Source organism: Galleria mellonella, unplaced genomic scaffold, assembly GCF_026898425.1.
Source record: "Galleria mellonella isolate WM207_F2 unplaced genomic scaffold, CSIRO_AGI_GalMel_v1 utg654, whole genome shotgun sequence".
Classification (NCBI taxonomy): domain Eukaryota; kingdom Metazoa; phylum Arthropoda; class Insecta; order Lepidoptera; family Pyralidae; genus Galleria; species Galleria mellonella.
The window spans coordinates 817,219-836,334 of record NW_026442139.1 but is presented as its reverse complement, the minus strand read 5'-3'; the positions used below and the strand labels follow the sequence as shown (position 1 = coordinate 836,334).

The window sequence follows — 19,116 nt, the reverse complement described above, 5'->3', positions numbered from 1 at the left end:
TAGAGTTATTACTATTATGCTAAAGGGAAATTTTAGTCTCTGCACGTTCAAAATACTCTCTAGTAGAGGATTTTGTAACATTTTACTAGTCAATAAATTATATAAATTTCCTTGTTTATTTAAAAAATAAAACACTGAACTATAATATCCTAAAATTTGTATTTTTATTTATTTTATTTATAAATAGTCAATTTATTAGTAATATACCTTTATATAACAATAAAATAAAATGAGTAACGACTTAAAAGATACGAGTGGAGGGGGAATATTTTACAGCGAGTGGGGGGGAGTTGGTGGTTCACACCACCGAGTCTTTTCGATTCCTGAAACAAAACGGCACATGTTGAAATACACAGCACACTTTCCACAAACTTTTGCTACACGGCTACGCTGTCGAATTGGGGGGATTGCTAGTAATGCAAACTGCCATTGCTATCAATATCTTCGTGCACTATTGAGTTAACACAATAGTCCTTGGGATCCTTTTTTTTTTATACAACTTAGAATGACAAACAAGCTGACGGCCCACCTAATGGAAAGCGGTAACCGTCGCCTATAGATATGAGCAGTACCATGGACATAACAGAGTATACTGTTTCGCACATGACACCCCCTGTGCGTATTAGAGTATTCAGTGATGACCAGGATGCCGTTTTTTTTTTTTTCGTTTATTTTTGTCTTTTGTTAAAATATATATTATATAATTAAGTATATATAAATGTATATTTCTAATGGCTCGATTAACTGACAAAATGAACAAATTAAAATGATTTTATGCACTAAATACAAATACAGTACATTGAGACGAAAATGGTGGGGCGACATATTAATATTGACCTGGTGCGTGCAGTGGTAAATTAACAATTATTACATTTGTAAGTAAACAGCAATTTCTTTACTGCACTGCACGCATATAAATAACACAGACATGAGTACGTACTCACCATATGTAGTGGTTGTCGTGGTGCGGCGCGCGCATGACGCCGACGCCGCCGCCGAGCCGCCGGTAGTTCATGGCGCCGCACAGCCGCCACTGGTTCGACTCCGGGTCGTACACCTGCCGCGATCAGTATCACATTTATAACAAATATAATCCCTTTTATGGGATAAGTCCGCCATTATACTTTTATTTTTATACAACTTAGAATGACAAACAAGCTGACGGCCCACCCGATGGAAAGTGGTAACCGTCGCCTATAGACATGAGCAGTACCATGGACATAGCAGAGTATACTGTTTCGCCCATGATACCCCCCATGCGTTGCCATTCCTGAGGACTCAGGTGTTGTTCCTCTGTACCCAGTAAATTCACGCCATATCCCACCCTTCAAACCGAAACACAGCCTAGAATTTAAGACTCTACTGTACAGTGAAGTGTTACAAACAAACAAACAATTATTATTTATATCATAAAGCTTATTTTTTCCTATACAATACCTTTTTTTATTTTATTTCAATAATATATTTATTCAAATAGACTTATTTACAATAAATTTTAAATTATTGTTTTTTTATGTATATATCTAAATCTGTTGTCTATGGTACTGTTCATGTCTAACGTTTCCCATAAAGTGAGCCATCAGCTTATTTTTCATTCAAAATATGTATCACAAAAAAATAAGTCTGTAATAAGCTACAATGTGGTCCTGACATAGAATGGAGCATCCCTTCCTTTCCTGTTAGCGTCGTAAGAGACGACTAAGAAAACTCAAAGATCGAGGAATGAGCTGCAGTATTTCTCTTAGAACATCACTAAAAGCCAAACTGTGGCTGCCAACCCGTTTGCCAAATATGGCAGCTACAAACTGCTCTAATGGGGAAGGCTTATATTTAGCGGAGGACAATTAACAGCGAATATTTAAGCTCTGAAGCCAAAGAGGGTTGACGTCAGGCAGGCGGCCGGTCGTAAAACTATAAGCCAAAAACTCAAAATAATGATAGGGACAATAACGGGCCATTGTCCATTAAACAAACATTTTTGTACACAACAGGAGCCACAGACAGCCCTCTATGTAGAGGCTGTTTCGACGCCAAAGAAACGGCTGCTCACGTAATCCTGGAATGTGAGGCTGTGACCCATCAATGTTTAGAAATCCTCAGAACGGTGAGGTCGCTCCGTGAGGCCTGTGAAGAACCCAGGAAGCTTCTGCGCTTCTGGGCGGAGCTAGGTTGGCTGTACTAGCCACGACTCATACGCACAACGGCCCAAATGAGAGGCTAAGCGCGGAAAATAGAGCCTTTTTCACATTCACATTGACACAAATCCTTTAGTAATATGGATAAAACCATATTACACCGTTAGTAAGAGTAGGGGGATGATGGTATAAGCTCTCAAACCATCGCTCCTTATAGTCATACCAATCTTACCACCACTGTGACCATGGTATGGGAGATCTCCTGCACTAGTGATAGTGAGTGACGTGGTTACCTCTATGGATTTGAGGTATGCTGTGCCGTCGAAGCCGCCGACGGCGTAGAGCTGGCCGTTGACGACGGCGAGCCCCACGCCGCTACGCCGCGACGTCATCGCCACCACCGGCGACCACGTGTCCGTGCTCGGCTCGTACCTGCATGTACAAATATAATGACCAATGTTAATCAAATTTGACACTGTTATTTATTTATTTCTGTGGTACATTAACAGATTACAAACAAAACTTTTAACAATAGAATAAAACAATAGTAAATTACTGCAGCGGAAATTAAAATATCGTGTTTTGCGGCCCGATAAATTACTATGTAAACTCATATCTGTCCTGTAATTTAAAAATGAAATGACCTTTTACTTTGAAACATGGCTACCAAGGAGGTAACTAATAAAAGGTTTTATTTAAATTTCGAACTGGCTTGCAAATAGAAAGCTGTTTATTGAAAAAAAAAAAACAAAGGAACATTATGGCGCCTGAAAAATTATTATTGTTCGTTATTCGTCATTGAACTTAAAAGTAAAATTGTGTTTTTGATTTCCGCGCATTGTTTGAGAAAGTACTATATAAGCCTTGGCCACAATTAGGCATTGATGGATTTATGTATGTGTGCCTCGGCTACGTCTCGGTCCACATTTGCACGTTCGTTCATCAATGTCTCAGTTGCTGGCCGCTGCAGTAACGTACTATATATCGGCCGCGTATGTCAGACAGTTACATTTAAATGAGTCTAACAGGTCATTAATAAATAGAGGAAAAAATAAAGATCCCAGGTTCGAACCTCGATATATATATATATATATATATATATATATATATATATATATATATATATATATATATATATGTAGCAGTAGTAGTAGTATAGATATATTTAGAGTGGTGTTCGGTGTTCGGTGTTCGCTACACGAGCGGGCCGTACCTCTCGGCGGAGGAGAGCTCGGTGCAGTCGTCGCGGCCGCCGACGGCGTAGATGTGTCCGTCGTAGACGGCGCAGCCGAGGTGCTTGCGGCGCGTGGACATGGGCGCCACGGCCGCCCACTTGTTGCTGCGCGGGTCGTAGCGCTCCACCGAGTTCAGCGGCGCCTGCCCGTCCGACCCGCCCACCGCGTACAGCTGCCCGCCCAGCACCGCCACCGCCACGCCCAGCCGCCGCGTCGTCATCGCCGCCACCTGCGCGTTACACTCCTATGTGCTCATACCTAGCATGCGGGGGAATCGCCACCACCTCTACGTGGTTCCCCCTGGAAACTATCGTGGCCAATTCTAGTGCAATTCGTCAGGATGGGCTTATTGATCTGCTTTCATCCTCACCAGTCATCTATCACTGTTACCCCGCCAGGGTACATCGATAGCGCAGACAGGGTTACCATACCATTATCACCCATTAAAAAAAAACAGATAACATGCACCATGGATATCAATGTACATGGTAACAAACGTAATATTGCTCGACAAACTCTCTTATCCTCAAAATCCCTTCTCCCTTATCTACGCGCTATACTAGATCTTTACCGTCCATGCTGCTAGATTGTGGAATTCTCTTCTCATATCTATCCGTGAGAGTCAATCCCTAAATATTTTTAAAAGTAGACTTAAAGAGTATCTTCTATCTTTATGAACATATATTTACCTATATATGTAGATATATAATATATATAGTAGTACCTCGATATACGTGTGTTTTGAGACACGAGCCGCCGAGTGAACGATATTTTGCTTTGAGATGAGAGCAGGATTTGAGATACGAGGATTCGCACACTACACCGCTGTACACGACCCCCACATGCGGGGTGAATGTTGGCATCTAACAGCCACCAGCCTGCATGGCAGCTAGTGGATCGTGAGCGAGTGTAGGTGGTGGGAAGGTGTATGTAGGTGTATGTGTGACCTTGGTCCAGCGGTTCTCCTTGGGGTCGTAGCGCTCGACGTGGTTGAGGCACTGCACGCCGTCCTGGCCGCCCACCGCGTACAGCGCGCCGTCCAGCACGGCCACGCCCACCGACGTGCGGCACGACGACGTCGGCGCCACCGCGCCGCACCACTGCAACCACATGGGGGGGGGGGATTACTAATAGTACTCCCCATCGCGGTCGGCTATCCAGTGGAGCATCGTTCACTGGTGCCCCGCCGGTGTATACCGATAGCACGGGTGGAGTTGCCATTACATTATCACCCATTAAAAAAAACAAGTCAACCTCCTCGTGCTCCCCTCTGAAAACCATAGTGCTGAATTCTAAGTGTATTCATCATGATGAGCTAACTGAATTACCTTTTCACTCTCACCTATCACCCCTCACTGGTTACCTCAAATGCATTGCAGGAAAATCCTATCGTGACCACGATGTGGTGCAATCTATGTTGAAACGTTGGCAATAAAAAAGCAGGTATGTAAGTACTATTTTACCTGCAAAGGTTTTTTCATTGCATTATGGCAGTCCATGGAGGAGACCTATGTTCACCAATGGACGGATAAGAGCGGAAAATGGCCCGTTCGTACCTGGTTGGTCTGCGGGTCGTAGCGCTCGATGCTGTTGAGGTAGCTCTGGCCGTCGTGGCCGCCGACGGCGTAGAGCAGGTCGTGCAGCACGGCCACGCCGACGCCGCAGCGCCGCTTGGACATGGGCGCGACCATCTTCCACTCGGCCGTCTGCGGCTCGAACCGCTCCACCGACGCGATCGCGTCGCCCGAGCACCAGCCGCCCACCGCGAACAGCACCTCGCCTGCGCCACGGCAAACAAACCATCCTTACTAGGAGGCAAGAGCAGACATCCTGCTACTAACATAACCTGTCCAGAGGAACAGTTGGGTTCTAACAGCTCAAATATGGCCTATCAGATTGCCTATAGAATATTCCTAGCAATATCACATCGGCCTCCACAGAATTCTTCCTGGAAACTATAGTGATTAATTCTTGTGGAATTACTCACGATGAGCTAACTCACTGATGCCGAGGAGAAAGAGATTGTTAGCAATGGAGTTTGACAGCCCCGTTGCTAGTAATATGCCTTATTAGGTCGATCTCCACGTGATTTTCCCTAGAAACCATCGTGAACAATTCTTGTTGAATTCGTCACGATGGGCTTACTGACCTACTTCATCCTCACCTATCATCCTTCACTGATGTCCCGCCGGTGTATACCGATAGTGTTACCATTCCATTATCATACGATAGTGTTACGTATACTGATAGCGGACTTACCATCCATTTTCCTTCATTAAAAAAAGCACCTATTTGGTATACCTTCAAAGAGTTTCCCAAAGAAACTATCATGGTTATTTCCTACAAAAACATCACAGCGGACTGACTAGCCTGGCTTCAATCTCACCTTTCATCCCCATCCATTGGTGGTGATGAAAGGTCACTTGTAACAAATTTTTCTTCTACTAGAAAGATTCTGTACAGCCAATAATCAACCTTTTATTACATAATTTTAAGATAAAAGAGGTTACAAAGTTTTGTAAGTAAGGTACAAAGTACAAACCTCTTCTAGTGGGCTTCCTGGGTCTGGTGCGCGGCCCCTGCATGAGTGGACGCTCCTGTGGCAGCAGCAGGTAGTTCTTGGCCTCGTCCAGCAGGTCGCGGCACGCGTCGTCCGACCTGATGAGCAGCTCCGACGACACCGTGCCCACTAGGAACTTGGGGCTCAGCAACGGGAGACGCACGTGTTGAAGCACCTACATAGGCAATGATTAATATATATATATATATATATATATATATATATATATATATATATATATATATATATATATATATATATATATATATATATATATATATATATATATACAACTTAGAATGGCAAACAAGCTGACAGCCCACCTGATGGAAAGTGGTAACCGTCGCCTATAGACATTAGCAGTAACATGGACATAACAGAGTATACTGTTTCGCCAATGATACCCCCATGCGTTGCCATTCCTGAGGACTCAGGTGTTATTCCTCTGTACCCTGTAAATTCACGCCATATCCCACCCTTCAAACCGAAACACAGCCATGCAAATACAACTGCTTCACGGTTGAAACACGAATGGGACAGAGGTACCCAAGCAATCGATTTTTGTACAAAGTCTCCCTCTGGTATATATTTTATTATATGTTTTTTTTTTATTAATTGTTTACAATAGATAAATATTTTCTGTATTATTATTATTCATTATTTGTGTTAAGTTCGGTATGGTATGGTAGTCCCTCAGTAGTGTACCTGCGCGAGGTGCTGGCGTCGCTCGGCGACGTTGTACTTGACCCAGGACATGACGGCCTGGAAGGTCTGCTCCTCGGAGCGCACGTTCAGCTCGTCCGACGACACGATGTCGATCAGCTGCGCCGCGGGCAGCAGCAGGAACTCCTCGCTTTCCATCACCTGCACGTCACAATCAAAATGTTAGTGCCTGCAGTGCAGTAAGCAAATTGTTTATTAAGACGTTTATTATTTGCCAATTTAACTCTACACGTACATAAAGGTTGTTGCCCCACCTTTTCATTATCATTATATTTTTTTAACAACTTAGAATGGCAAACAAGCTGACGGCCCACCTGATGGAAAGTGGTAACCGTCGCCAATAGACATGAGCAGTACCATGGACATAACAGAGTATACTATTTCCCCCACGATACCCCCCATGCGTTGCCATTCCTGAGGGCTCAGGTGTTATTCCTCTGTACCCTGTAAATTCACGACACGACACTGCCGGTCAGAAGATACAAAAGACATAACAATTATGGCAAATGCGAATAGGCTATTCGTATGCTCGCAAGCCCCATACAAGAGCACACCACTTAGACTTTCCATCAGGTAAGAACGTGATCAATCGTGGGACCCTTTTAATAGTAAAAAAGGGTTGAACTTGCTGGAGAACGAGCAACTGACCTTTGACTTCTTAAACATCACCGCTGCAAAAGGATTCGGCATGGATAATTTCCCGGACACCACTCCCGATCACAGAATAATGGACTTTAAGGATCAACAATAATTATGCGGAGAACGAAGGAAATTGATTGGCGGATTACGTCGAACACAACTTGTCGACCGACGTGTTTATTATAATCTGACGTCATATATAAAGTCTATATAAAGATTATGTATTGAAAAATAAAGCAACGATCGCATTAATTCGAAACTGCATAGATACGCTCGATCTAGGTCAGGTTTGCGCACAACGGTTGCAATCAAGAGTCAGCACATTTTGTAACAATGCACCACACCTGCGATAAACGGAATCAACGCAACGAAACAATATTTATTCTACTTAAACGCCATCTATGAGCGTTAAATTACAACTTTTTAATATCTTACTCGAATATACATGGACGCATATTTTTGCCAGCTATACGTATTTTACGTGAATACATATGTACATATTTGTCTTGTTATTACTGGCTGTGTGGTCCCAGCATAGTACAAACGACTCCTTACTTTCCTATGAAGCGATAAAGGGAGGGCAAAGAATGGGCAACAGCGTCCCTCTTAAAACACCTCCAAAGCCTAACTGTGGTTGCTTATCCGCCTGCCAAGCGTGGCAACTTTAACAAAACGTCTTTAGGAATGACAATTTGTCATTCCTAAAGACTTTCGAAATAACAATATTAAGGCGTCATCCTAATTTTTTTTATACTACTATAATGGAAAACAAGCATACGGCCCGTCTTATGGTAAACGGAGTAAACGTAGACTATAATACCAGGAATACTATACGTCTTTAATACCACTAAATCTGCGTAGTGATGTTGCATCTCTGTGCATCTTCTACCGAATTTATCATGGGGAGTGTTCTGAGGAATTGTTCGGATTGATACCTACTGCTGATTTTCACCACCGTACAACCCGCTACATACTAAAGTTCCATCCGAACCATCAAGACGAGTGGCGGTCTTCCACCGTGCGTTTTTCAAGGCACTTTCTTTCACGCACAACCACTCTTTGGAATCAACTTCCAGCAGCAGTATTTCCGAATTGATACGATATCAAAACCTTCAAGAGCATATTCATTTTGGTGTTACGGGTGATTATGGGTGGCGGTAGTCACTTACCATCAGATGATCACTTACCATCATGCTGGTTTGCCCCCTGCGTTGTAAAGAAAAGTCTGGCCTATCCGATTTTTAGACATCTGTAAACACCAGGGATATCAGGCACGCGCTGCCGACCCTTAAGGAACCTTATTATGCCCTTTCGAAGAATCCGATGCTGTAGTCTCTAGGAAAAATCTGTATTACAATTGTATTCAAATAATGAACTAATGATACCTCAGGAAAGTTCTGCTGTGTGAATTTATCGGCGATCCGCAAGAGCTCCCTGCAGGAGTGTGTGTCGGCGAAGGCGCGGATGCCCAGGCAGTTGGAGCAGTCCAGCTGCCGCTTGAGGAACTCGCAGCACACGTCCTGGATCTCCTGCAGCTGGAGCAGGCACGCCGCTGGCAGCAACGCCTGCCGTACCATAAACAATTCATCACCATCGTCATATCAGGCATTAACTGTCCACTGCTAAACTTAAACTTCCTCCTTGGGAGGTTTTTTCTTGATGGGTGAAAATGATATGGTAACCCCGCCTGCGATAACGGGATACGCTGGCGGAGCACCAGTGAAGGGTGATAGATGAGAATGAAAACAGGTCAGTTAGCCCATCACGATGAATTCATCAGGAATTAACCATGATAGTTTCCAGGGGGAACCGCCATCACGATGAATTCATCAATGGAATTATTACTAACAATCCCTTTTCCCCCTTCTTGGGAGGTTTAGCCAGTAGTTGCCACTTGGCAGGTGGGTTGACAAACACAGTTACATTGTGGCGTTGTGGCAATGTTTTAAAAGGGACGCTGCTGCCCATCCCTCGCCTTCCTTAGTCGCCTCATACGACACCCACGGGTATTATACGAAATTCGCAATTTACAAAGATATACTGTGTCATGCTTGCTTGACAAACGTGGGCAATGATTTATTAAAAATCTACACTAATATTATTAGGAGTACAAATAAGTTTCCGCCGTTTTTTAACACAAATTAAATATTTATTATAGAAGAACGGTAATATAGATTTATATAAAATATTGCCCATCACTCCCTTTTCCCATCTCTCAGGCAGCATCTTGGGAGGTTTAGCCAGTGCGTCGTCAGTTGCCACTTGGTTTCAGGTGGACGTTGACAAACACAGTTACATTGTGTTCGATAGAGGGTTGTGTTTCGCAATATTCGGTTTTGCTGTTGATGTTGACGCTGCTGATTTTTTTCTTTTTGGATTGTCCATCCCTTTTTTATGTCGCCTTCCTTAGTCGCCTGAGTGACTTCTAATGTTAGAGCAAGTTCTTTTTGTGTTTGAGATGAATCCCCTCCAATAATTCCTCCAATTCTGCATCCTCGTAAATTTTTGGCCTTCCACTGCGATCTTTGTCTTCTACGTCGAAATCACCGTTTTTAAACTTTTGAAACCACTCTCGACAATTTCCAAAGATATACTGTGTCATGCTTGCTTGACAAACGTGGGCAATGATTAATTAAAAATCTACACTAATATTATAAAAAGGAAAGATTTGTATTTTTGTGTGGATGTATGTTTGTAATGAATAAACTCAAAAACTAGACAAAGTAGTTTTAAAAATCTTTCACCATTAGAAAGCTACATTCATCCTAAGTAACATAGGCTATATTTATTGCTAGAAAAGATTAGGGATCCTTACTAAAACTTTACTAACGTAACTCAAGGTGTAAAAAATGCTATAAAATATATTTGGTCGCGTGCGCTGCGAAAACTATTGGTGATAGAACAAAAGTATGTTCTACAATATTGAAGAAAATATCAATAACTACAAAAAACTTCGCGATACTATATGTCCAACTATTATCGTTATGTCACAATAACCACTTTTTAAAATGTTGTAAAAATGTCCACCCGTGCGAAGCCGGGACGGGTAGCTAGTATTATAATAAAGTCGTGTGCCGCGAAATATTGCTGACGCGGCGATATGCGCGATCATTGACCGCACAGACAGAACTCCTGGACAACGTTTGAATTACTTGTACACACACATTTATAAACAAATAATAATAAATTCTTTATTGCGCACAGTAGAGATGTATACAAGGAGTATTTATACAGAATGTGCATATACAAAAGGCGGCAAAATTTACATGCCTTTAGATAAGGCGAAATGTGTAGCTCAGTTACCATTTAAGACCTTTGTACCACATTTAGAGCAAATAAATTATTATTATATTATTATAAATTTACATTTTACACCTTAGAATGGCGAACAAGCTGACGGCCCACCTGATGGAAAGTGGTAACCGTCGCCTATAGACATGAGCAGTACCATGGACATAACAGAGTATACTGTTTCGCCCATGATACCCCCATGCGTTGCCATTCCTGAGGACTCAGGTGTTATTCCTCTGTACCCTGTAAATTCACGCCATATCCCACCCTTCAAACCGAAACACAGCCATGCAAACACAACTGCTTCACGGTTGAAACACGAATGGGACAGAGTGGACATAATAGAGTATACTGTTTCGCCTATGAACGCCTGCAATACCAGTGGAATTACGCGCTCGTCGCCAATTAGCATCCTACTCGTGACCCATTAATTCAGGTTTTGCAAGCACTGAGCAGTGCAATGATGCAATATATCGTAAAATTCATTCATTATGATCATATCAGATGTCAACTCTTCACTGGTGACCATAGGTCTCCTCCAAAAGGGGGGTTTTGCTAGTACTTGCCACGTTTGATAGTTGGGTTGAAACCCGCGGACATTGGTGATGTTTTAAGACGAACGCTGCTCCCCATTCCTCAACTATTAAATCCTTAACCCTAATCCCTCAACTATATCCTTCACTGCCTCTTACAACACCCACGAGAAAGGAAGGGGTAACCCATTCTATGCCGAGGGGATAATAGATTGTTAAAAATGGGGATTAGTACCCCCATTGTTAGCAATACACTCTATCAGGTCGACCTCCTCGCGGTTCCCCTTGGAAACTATCGTGTTCTATTTCAAGTGAATCCATCACGATGGACTAACTGACCTGTCCTTTCATTGTCACCTGTCATTCCTCACTGGTGCCCCGGTAGCGTATGCCGTTAGCGCAGGCACGGTTATCATTCCATTATCATCGATTTAAAAAAAAAAACCCATTCTATGCCTGGATCATACGAAAATAGTTTAAAATAATTTATTTTAAATTAAAAATTTATCAAATACGACTATATTTATAACAATTCTCCCACCCAAAAGCGAAAAGGAAGAAGTGTACATTCTGAAGGCATTGCTGCATTCACAGAGTACATGGGTGTCACTTCTAGCTTACTTCTAGCAGGTCCCCACCTGCTAGAAGGGGTTTTAGTAATGGAGACTAAGAATCCCATTGCTAACAATATATCCTACCAGGTCGATCTCCACGCGGTTCCCCCTGGAAACTATCATGGTTAATTCTTGATGAATTCATCATTATGGGCTAACTGGCCTGTTTTCATTTTCATCGATCACCCTTCACTGGTGCTCCGCCAGCGTATACCGTTAGCGCAGGCAGGGATACCGTTCCATTTTCACCTATCAAAACTACTTCTAGCAGGTAGAAGTGAACAGCATGATAGAGGGCGGAAACGGATTGTTAGTAATGGGGTCAAATGAACCCATTGCTAGCAATACACCCTACCAGATCAACCTCTATGCGGTTGCCTCTGGAAACCATCGTGGTTAATTCTAGTGGAATTCGTCACGATGGGCTAACTAACCTGCTTTCGTCGTCACATATCATCCCTCACTGGTGCCCCGCCAGCGTATACCGATAGCGCAGGCGGGGTTACCATTTCATTATCACCCATTAAAAAAAAACAGCATGGTAGAACGAGGCGAGGCTATCAGAAGCAAGAGAGTGAAGCACCTGCACGTTGCTCTCCTCGACGACGATGTGTGCGGTGTAGCAGAAGTCGACGAGCTGCTCCATGGCCTGCTCATCCACGTCGCGGATGGTGACCTCGGTGGCGCGCGACTCGGCCAGCTCGCCCGTGAACATCGCGCGGAAGTACGGGCTGCACGCCGACAGGATCACCCTGCCGCCGCCACACGCGCACACGTTAACATTTTTTAAATGATTGTAGTTTATGACACTTGACACTGTAAAAACATAACATCTTTACAGTCTCCCATATCATGGTTGAAGTTTTTTGGGGTCATAATGATTGATATGGTCGACCCATCCGCCTGTAGTGTTCGCTGGAGGAGGGGTAGGGCAGGGCACTGACCTGTGCGCGAAGAGCTTCCTGTTGGCGACGTTGAGCACGACGTCGCAGAGCTCGCGGTGGCGGCGCAGCGCCGACAGCTCGCCGAGGATGGCGCGCGGGTGCTTCTCCGACGTGTGCGACAGCCGCGCGCCGCCGCCCACGCCCACGCCGCCGCCGCCCGGCGACCCGCCTTCGCCCATCCTGCTTACAAAAATATTCGTTACCAACCACATGGACCTGTATACTTACATTCAAAATGCTAACATCAATTATTTGAAAAGTTTAACAGCCCAATTTCCTGGCAGTTCTTTTCGGTTGAAACTATTTTCTGGACTAGTATAAAAAAAAAATCGACGCTTCATAAGTATCTCATATGTACTAGCATTGAATTAATATATTTTTTTTTTATTTTGATTTCAACTGATTTATTACTTTTTACCCACGACTTCGTCCACGTGATTAGAATATGTTTATGGACTGGTATTAAACGCTATATCTGTGTCTATCCCATACAGTAGCATCATCTCGGCCATTATCTGTCCACTGCTAATATAGACCTCCCACATAAACAGCCATAAGGAACGTTCCTGAGCCACATGCATTTATTCGACTTCCTGCTATGCATTTAAGGACTAAAATTTTTGTCTTTGTAGACTGTAGTGACAATCCCATATACCACCATTCAAAGCAAAACGCAGTCATATAAGCTTAGCTAACTTGGTAACAAACACCAGACAGACTTCTAGTCTCCCTGTGGTTGAATTAAGCCAATGGTGAAATTAAGGCTCTCTTACCTGCCATAGAATAAATTAAACAAACAAAAAATATTCTCTTTAGTACAAAATTCAAAACAATCATTGATTCTATTACAGTCATTGGCTATCGATTATTTCAAACATAAAGGGGAAGAGAGAGACCGAGACACGGTTACATCAGGCTAATCAAGGAAGGAGTTGGTGTCGTGTCGTATCAAGGGGTGAAGAGACTCGCTGAAAATCGTAGTGAGTGGCAAGAGCTCCACCGACAAGAGCGCAGCTCTTAAATAGGATAGACAGATAGTGTAAACGTCCAGTTGGACAATAATAAACAAATAAAAAAATATAAACCATATTAATGTGTTACTAAATGAAAATAACACATTTGTTAATGACAGTGTAATCATTTATTTATTTATTGCATGCCACCACAGATAATATAAATCCAGTTGGAATGCTACAATTAGTGATAGATACATTACATTTTTCCATTAAAAATGTATTAATAAATTTATAAAAAAAAACAGTAATGTACATTAAATATTATTAGAAATATTGTTTACTGAAAACATGCATTAGTGGCTAACAAAAATTAAGATTTTTAAATTTATCTCCACTTTTTTTCTTAATGGGTGAAAATGGAATAGTTATCCCGCCTGCGCTATTGGTATTCATCAAAGGGGCGCCAGTAAGAAATGATAGGTGAGAATGAATGCAGGTCAGTTGGCCCACCATGATGAATTCGACAAGAATTAACCATGATGGTTTCCAGGGGCAACCGCGTGAAGGTCGACCTGAGAGGTATATTAATAGCAATGGCGCTATTAGACCTCATTACTAACAATCCTTTTCCCCCCTCCACTTCTGAGTTAGCGTTATATGAAAGACTATGACATTTTTTTACTATATTTAGTGACTTTATCAGCATGACTGAAATATGTTCAATGAGCAGGAAGCTTATGTACATTTACAAATCATATAGTATCTACATTACCAGAGGGAGACTTTGTACAAAAGTCGATTGCTTGGGTACTTCTGTCCCATTCGTGTTTCAACCGTGAAGCAGTTGTGTTTGCATGGCTGTGTTTCGGTTTGAAGGGTGGGATATGGCGTGAATTTACAGGGTACAGAGGAAATAACACCTGAGTCCTCAGGAATGGCACTGCATTGGCGAAACAGTATACTCTGTTATGTCCATAGTACTGCTCATGTCTATAGGCGACTGTTACCACTTTCCATCAGGTGGGCCGTCAGCTTGTTTGCCATTCTAAGTTGTATAAAAAAAAAAAATTCATGATAACTGGTTAAAAGTTAACGCACCAAGATATAACAAACACACTTTCAAGCTTATAATATTAATAAAAAATGTGAAACAGCCAGTTATTAAGAATTTGTATCTATGTAATAAGTAACAGTATGTTAGGTATGTATTATGTCAGATTACATTAAGGGCAAATGGCACAGGCCATTTGGCAACACTTACCTACTTAACATAATTAGAATATCCATTTTATTTACATCAAGTGTTTTGTTTCAACTTATTTATGTAAACATATATAATGCCCTTGGATAATATCGTAATTTTGCATTAAAAGTATCGCTTTTAAAAGCTTCATTTTACAATTAATAATATAATAATTGAGTAATGGGCTTTGTTAGGTAGAAAAATCTGTAACACTGTGATTTACTGTGCTTACCCCCTTTTAAAATTTGCTGCTAATTCCTTTCAACGATAGGAATTTTTAAATATTTTTAGTAGCAATTTAATGTTTTAATATCTCATGAAGATATTAAAGTGAATTATCTAAAGGAGGTATGTCATTGGTGCATGTGTGAGCTGTAGTTACAAATTACTTTAATATATTCCTATTAATCAAAAACCTTTGTAATTATTTATATTACTACTTGACATTTTATGAAATAGATACAAATTATGCTTAATGAATTTATAAACAATGCATTAATTTTTTTTTTTATGCAACTTAGAATGGCAAACAAGCTGACGGCCCACCTGATGGAAAGTTGTAACCGTCGCCTATACAAATCAAATTATGATTGTAACCTTAAGGATATCACACGCACAACGGCCCAAATGAGAGGCTAAGTGCGAAAAACAGAGTCTTTCTTACATTACATTCTTCTCTTACCTTAAGGATACCATCATGCAGTTGAAACTTGTTTAAGAAGTTTTGGAATTATAAAGGGTAGATGTTTAATGTATACTAATATTATGAAGAGGCAAAGATTGATTCTTTGTTTGTTTGTTTGTAATAGATAAACTCAAAAACTACTCAAGTATTATTAAAAATTCTTTGTTATAGAAGCTATGTTATCTATGTATACATAGTCGGGCTGAATCACTAATAATTAATATGCTACAAGTTCAAATATCAAAATAAAACATCATAAAGGCTAGATAAGCATAAGGACAGAGATAGGCAAATGTACATGAGAAAGAGGATGAGAACAGTTTTAATTTTACAATTTCAATTTGTATAAAGTAAGTAAATATTGTTACAATGTTACATAACATTAGGTGTTTATGTTATCATACATTTATTAAGTATAAAGAAATCAATCTACCTTATTTATTGTAAATATAAATTAATTTATTTATTTATTTATTAATTAAAAATTATTTTTCTTTGTTTTCTCAATGTTCTCTACCCAAAGGTTGTGTGGAAGAGATTGCTTAGCGATAAGGCCGCCTTTTGTATCATTTCTTTTTACAGTTAAATGTGTTTACTATTTTATAAATGGTGCAATAAAGTGTACATAAATAAATAAATAAATAATTAAAAATAATTATAACATTATAACAGCAAAAGCCAAATCAATGTTATAAATCTAGTGTGCTTTTACTTTTATACTTTATTTTTATTATTTATTATGTATTTAACCCGACTCTAGATATTTCTGAGCGGCTTCTAATATCTTTGGGAGGTATAGGTAATAGGTAACTTTCCCCGATTAATATTGATCAATATCATTAGGTGCCTTAACAGCTTTAATATAATCATTGATATTTGGCATGTATGGTATTTGAAATGGAGAATGATACCAATAAGTCAATAGGCCAGTCCTGTGAATCGAGGCACTGGTAAATATTGGTTATTACATAAATAAAATAAGCTATTTAATTATAATTGTCACTAGATTTTAGGTGGGTATAATAGCCTATTATATATTTATACGACTGATTTGTGGGAATGATCTCCGACTGTTCAGTGGTATTTAGTAGTCTATAAACATATAGAGCCTATTCATTCTGATTATTTATAATTTTTTTATTCAAAAAAATAAATAAAAAATACAATTTAAATATGCCGCCAAAACGCAACTTTTGAGCAATATGGCGTCAGTGACGTCACAAGGAAGTAAACAATTATATAGAGTCACATACGAGTTTTTATTTTTGTTAATTTTTACTGTTTACCAAGAAAGAAAATGTAGAAACAGTGTGTTGTGTCAGTGTGCACAAATACTACTATAAAAACACCAGAAAAAATATTTATTAATGTACCAAAAAATCCCATAACATGCAAAAATTGGTTGTAACTTGCTCATAGAAATCCTAATGCTATAGTAAATGATTCAACCAAATTCATTTTTGAAAATCATTTTGATGTACTTAAACATATTTTTATTTATGTGAATTTATGACGATTTCATTTTAAAGTTAATATTTAGATTTTATAAAGACATTAATTATCAATTTAAGTTCACAATATAATATTGTCATTTTGATGCCCTACATTTTAAGTGTAATTTAGCAGTTGTAAAATAAAAAGAAATATTTGAGTTTTTAGTGAACAGTATACTACTTACTTATATATTACCAAGCATACAAAGAAACATCAATGACAGACATTTTTTTTGCTTTCATATAACATCATCATACTTTCCAGATGGTTTTCGATCACATGTTCCCAGAGAAAAATATGAAAATTATTTTTCAGGGCTCTATGCATAATTAATTATAATTGATTACACATATAATATATAAGGACAATGTCCAACAGTGGACAGAAAATGGCTGAAATGATGATGATGATGATGATGACATATAATATATAAAACATCTACTTTTATGTCAGATTAATACATACTACTTTTAAAAATCTCATAACTATGTGGACAGCATATTGAATCAAGCATTGTTATATATATATATATATATTTGCTTAATAAATTTCTTACTGACATCAAAAGAAAAGTCCATAACATAGAAAATCATAAAGAAACTTGATAATAATAGTTTAATATAATAGTATAATAATATTCTGATATATGAAGTTATAAAATATTTTAATGTCACGTACAACCCACCTATAGTATATAGTGGATCAAGATATGAAATCACTAGGTGATCACCTTATACAGTGAACACTTATGTTCTATATAAGCAACATTCTTTATATTTTATTTATTCTACTCAGATCAATCAGTAAAAGAAATAAGTAACAATATTTTCCAGACGGGAAGTATTTTTACACTCTTTTTTTCCCTGTAAGCAACTTATGCCAATAAGAAATTTTTGTATTGAAATTGGTTCAAATGAGTTGCTTATATAGAATGTTTTTTTTTTTTTATACAACTTAGAATGGCAAACAAGCTGATGGCCCACCTGATGGAAAGTGATAACTGTCGCCTATAAACATGAGCAATACCATGGACGTAACAGAGTATACTGTTTCGCCCATGATACCCCCCATGCATTGCCATTCCTGAGGACTCAGGTGTTATTCCCCTGTACCCAGTAAATTCACGCCACTTCACTGCACTTGTCTACATCTTCACATCAGATTATGGGATAATCAACTAAGAATACAGATTGCTTTTTTTTTTAATAAACAAATTTAAATATAGAAGAATAAACAACTGAGAAAAGAAATATTATTATTACAATCATGAATATTACAGTGACCCCAATGAGTTGTGAATTACTAAATAAGTACCATGACAAGACATTTATTCTGTAACTGTATGCTTATAACACCAACTATTGAATATCTATACACATTGTAGATTATGTACAAACTTTCCCACCAATATTTACAACACAGAATCTAGAGGTAAGTTTAATTTTTGTGTACTTTTTATCTACTTTAAAATAAACAATATATATATAAGGCATGAACCATGTAAAAGCTGATTTAAGCTATCAATAGTTGTTTCAATAAGGATAAAATTATCACGACAAACAGTGAACAATTAATTTGTTTATTAAATGATGGATCATTACCTCTTGGGTCCGCGCGCGTTACCCAACTGCAAACGCAGTGGGGGCGAAGCCCAACCCCACACGGAGTCAATCTGCAAAGGATCAAAAGCACCCAATGATGTTAGGCAGACATCGCAGTAATATCTAGGTTTGTTTAGCAATCGTGTTAGGCAAGTGTCAAAACTAGCATCGTTATTACCTTTGACGATTACTGTTCTACTGCCAAACAAAACCCGTGCTCGGAGGAGCGCAGTCTATAATTAAGCGCTTAGAGGAATCTTTCACAATTATCGACACATCGATTTTTCAATCTAAAATTTCTGTTTACTATTTCAATTCATTTTGTTATACAGACAATATGTATGGGAAATTTGTCCAGTTCAGCAATCTATTAATTTTTAATCGTTCCGTTCAAAACTTTGCATTATTAGATCTTTCTGTTGGAGAATATAAGTACAAACTTCTTTAAAAATACGTATATTTT

At 39.5% G+C, this 19,116-nt stretch overlaps 1 protein-coding gene across 1 annotated transcript; it reads right to left on the bottom strand.

The window, feature by feature from the left end:
• Window positions 1-140: 140 nt before the first annotated feature.
• LOC113522393 (kelch-like protein diablo) lies at window positions 141-19,045 on the bottom strand. The gene is made up of 13 exons (XM_052900777.1): window positions 18,832-19,045; window positions 18,654-18,724; window positions 12,675-12,854; window positions 12,314-12,482; window positions 8,678-8,857; window positions 6,636-6,794; window positions 5,913-6,105; window positions 4,927-5,150; window positions 4,318-4,470; window positions 3,349-3,599; window positions 2,429-2,567; window positions 945-1,057; window positions 141-323 (listed from the first exon to the last, which is right to left on the bottom strand). The coding sequence occupies exons 3-13, from the start codon at window positions 12,851-12,853 to the stop codon at window positions 299-301; spliced, it is 1,785 nt and encodes a 594-aa protein (XP_052756737.1). The 5' UTR covers window position 12,854; window positions 18,654-18,724; window positions 18,832-19,045; the 3' UTR covers window positions 141-298.
• Between the last annotated feature and the right edge of the window lie 71 nt (window positions 19,046-19,116).

Excerpts from the sequence above, each read along its gene's own strand:
- LOC113522393 (XM_052900777.1), bottom strand. The coding sequence starts at position 12,853 with ATGGGCGAAGGCGGGTCGCCGGGCGGCGGCGGCGTGGGCGTGGGCGGC. Across the intron at positions 12,483-12,674 it reads AGGAAGCTCTTCGCGCACAG|GGTGATCCTGTCGGCGTGCA; the intron begins GTCAGTGCCCTG and ends TGGCGGCGGCAG. Across the intron at positions 5,151-5,912 it reads CAGGAAGCCCACTAGAAGAG|GCGAGGTGCTGTTCGCGGTG; the intron begins GTTTGTACTTTG and ends GCCGTGGCGCAG.